Here is a 3,758-nt window from a genome sequence, read left to right as displayed (position 1 = left end):
TCTTTTCACTTTCGTGAAATCAAATGCAACTTGTCTGTATGAAACAGCTTTCTCATTTAGGTATCTACTATACCGCCTAATAAATGTAGACATATCATAGCCTGTAAGGAATGAGAAAAATTTTCAATAAATTATTACAATTCCATTTGGCTCAGAAAATTGATTCATTGTTCAACAATAGCTATCATGTCTTGATATTACCAACTCAATTTAGTAATAGAAATTAAAGAGCTATGAATAATATCATTGTATCTTCTAAAGATACTTTTTTATAAGCTAAATATGTCATACATGTTACAATAGGAAGTCTTTTACAATTTTACTGATCTTTCTATTTTACTTCTGATCTACATTTCTATCATTTATTAATCAAGAATTAGAAAAATATGTTCTTTTACACTACTTCATATCTCAAATTTAACACTGTATGGGACCAAAATCTAATGAAACTTTCAGAAACTTTGAATTTTAAACTTTTGATTTAAAACCTTACAAAAATTACTGTCTAGTGTAATGCTTTGGAAGGAGGAGTGGCATCCATTACCATAAGAGCTTGCCTCCAGAAACCCTATGAAGCTGGAGAGAGGATGAAAGGCACCCAAGTGTTGAGGACTCTCCTTCATAGGGGTCGCTATGAGTCACCTGCTACTCGACAGCACTTAACCACACAAGTACAATGCTAATATTCTACTTCTTGAATGAAATACAACAGATCTCATTAAGAATGGTTGGTTATAGCAATTTCAAGTTACCAAATTAAAACTAAAGAAATAAAATGATAGGCATGAATATCAATGAGTAAATTCTTCTGAGTATCACATTGAACTCATCATTATCTACTAAAAAGTACACTATTTCAACTACACTTTTTTGACAAAGTATAAAAACAACATCATGAAAACATTACATACGTTTACATATATACATATGATACACAGCATTTCCTATTTCTCTACTGTTCTAAAAGCATTTTCACCTATTAAATAGGTCAAATTTCATGATGATCACATAAGTACAGTACTATCATTACTGCCACTTTACAAAGAAAAGTGATAACTCACAATCAACTGGTAAGTGGTAGAAATGGGATTCAAATTTAGGGAGTTTGCTGTGGAGGCCATTCTCTCAAACCACTTCCCTATACTGTCTGCCCACTATTTCCAAGGGTTTGAATTCTCTTAGTTCAACTGAGGATGGAGGGAGAGGGAGAAAAAAAAGAGGCTCCTAAAAAACAGTTGTCAAAGCAATCCCTCAATGGCTAAAAGGGAGCTTACATAGCTTTTACAGCATAAGTAGTAATCTCATGAAGTATATGAGAAAATGTACATAGACCATATGCCAATTATAGAAAATTTATATCTTATAAAAGATGTTTGAGCATCTTCAGAATTTGCCATCTACTGGAAGTTCTGGAACCAATTCCCCATAGGTATTAAGCAATCTCTTAGAGAACAGGGGGTGCAAGCAGGGAAATAAATCTCAGCATATTAAAAGACAATGTCTTTCTTTTTTCCTATAACCTTCACTAAATTATGAGTTACTTCGACAAACACATCTTTTAAAATCTTTTTTTTTTAATCTTGTACTGGTTTACATAAAACGAAAGTTCATATACACTGTTTTTCACACTGGATCATTCCCATTTCTTTTATCTATCCCTCTCCCCACCCATCAAATTGTGCAACTCTACGATTAACCTCCCCAAACCCCACACACATATTATAAAAGGCAGAACTGAGTTGTGCAGAAATCATAATGGGGGTTACCCTTTGATTTTCTGTGATTAATAAGTTGTCTTACCTTGCAATCCACTTTTATCCAAAAAATTGCTTAAGTTAAACAATGTGTTTCTTGAAGCCAAATACTGAATAAAGCGCTAGAAAAAAAACAAACAATTATGGCAGATTAAGGTACTGTCATCCCATGAACTAATTTGGTAATTAGGGTTGAAAACTAAATATATTCCATTAAGCTCATTGCCTATAATTTGTCATCTTCATTCTCCTATAACCTAGCTACCACAGCTAAATATACTGCACATTTTTCACTGTTGTATTGTTGTTGTTAATTGCCACTGGGTCAAGCACAACTCACTGCAACCCTATGAACAAAAGGCCTAAAGGCTTTCTATAGCTATCGTCATTTATCAGTTTCCAGAGGCATGTTGTTTAGGAAGTGGATGCCATTCGTGCTTATATTAGTATTTATTAAAACCATACAAACAAAGCTATTTTAGTCAGTGCAACAACAACAAAAGAGCTCTGATCGCCTAATAATGAAGAGTTACACTGCCAACTCAAAGGCATGTGGTCTGAATTCATTATATGCTGTGAGGAAAAAAGATGAACAATTTCCTCCAGTGTGATTTACAGACTCAGAAAATCTGCTCGAGGGTCAGCCATGAGATGGTTCCAACTTCATGTCAAATAACAAATATACATAACAATCTAGTATTACACTAAAAATAAAAGGAAATAGAAACATGCTAGTTTCGACTCAATGAGACTTAACAATCAGTATTATGATAAAAATAAAACAGAAATATATGCCAGAACCTGGTTTTTTTACTTTATTATAATCTATAAGGCTTAAAATTATACATTGATATATAATTTTAAATAGCTATCTACATGTTTCACATTTTGATAAATTTTTAAAAATAAAATTCTTCCAGTCATAAATCTTCTTACTCACTTTCTGGATTTAATATATTAACATATTTGTTTCAGAACCTAAGAATCAAAATATAAATGAACTGTTGAAGACAATTTTTTAACTGATTACAATTCTTCTCAAACTTTCTACAGACTTCACTCACTTATATGAAGTTGGTATATAACACTTCCTTACAATTACTGTTACTACATACATTTGTAAGTATCCATAAACTACATGAAAAAGTCAAGCCAAATCCAGACTGCCTTCCAGCCAAATCTGATGTATAGGACTAAGACAAAGTATATGTGCCTCTCCTGGTTTCTAAGACTTCATTTAAAGAAAAAGAACTGTCAAAACCACCTCCTATGGAGTGGCTAGAGGGTTAAATCCTATCTAATACACACATGTTGGTTTTGGATAGCAGCTAAACACTTAACTACAAAACCAGTAGGGTTGTTATCTATAAACACACATTCCTTTACTTTTTAGTTTATATTTACTGAAATGTTGTGATTTACTTTTTGCAATGTGCTTTTTAACAATTTCTTCCAAGAATCAGCCATTTATATTTTTGTAGAGCTAGGTCACTAATCTATATTAAATGATGTCCTTCATGACTGAAAACAGATTAGTGCATGAGATGGCTTGACACAACAGATTTAACAGTACTACCAGAACACAGTGAGAGTTGCAAAGTCAGTGTTTTGTTTGTTGTACAGTCACTACAAATTGGCATCAACTCAATAGCAACCAACAACAGCAGCAGCAACCTATCCATCATATTATTCTGACTAAAAAGAAATTGTTGCTCTGATAAAATTGTGGTTTCATTTTCAACAACTTCCTAGTGACACAGCGTGGTATGAAATCAAATGAGTATCATTTGAAATCAAAATGGTATAAGATTAAATGAAGCACCATACCGTCAAACCGACAATAAGGCTTAGAAGTACTCAATTTTGATTACATGATGCCACTGTTGTAGAATAGGACTGTCCTTGGGGTTAGGGAGAGACTGAGTAAGATGGGTTCAATAATGTATACTGCACTGAAACAGAGGAGGGAGAGAACCGTTTAAAAGAGAGATATAACTGGGTATT

At 33.0% G+C, this 3,758-nt stretch overlaps 1 protein-coding gene across 1 annotated transcript in view; it reads right to left on the bottom strand.

Moving 5' to 3' along the window:
- Positions 1 to 3,758, bottom strand: part of PICALM (phosphatidylinositol binding clathrin assembly protein) — a 138,933-nt gene that overhangs the window by 85,950 nt on the left and 49,225 nt on the right. The window contains exons 3-4 of the mRNA XM_006895264.1: positions 1,801 to 1,876; positions 1 to 101 (exon numbers count right to left, since the gene is read on the bottom strand). The exon at positions 1 to 101 is cut by the window's left edge and continues 1 nt beyond it. Coding sequence (XP_006895326.1) covers positions 1 to 101; positions 1,801 to 1,876 — 177 coding nt within the window. The remainder of the gene's footprint in view (positions 102 to 1,800; positions 1,877 to 3,758) is intronic.

The sequence above is a fragment of the Elephantulus edwardii genome, unplaced genomic scaffold (genome assembly GCF_000299155.1).
Source record: "Elephantulus edwardii isolate Elephantulus edwardi_28Jun2011 unplaced genomic scaffold, EleEdw1.0 scaffold00163, whole genome shotgun sequence".
Taxonomy (NCBI): Eukaryota; Metazoa; Chordata; class Mammalia; order Macroscelidea; family Macroscelididae; genus Elephantulus; species Elephantulus edwardii.
This window is presented reverse-complemented; position numbering and strand designations above follow the sequence as displayed.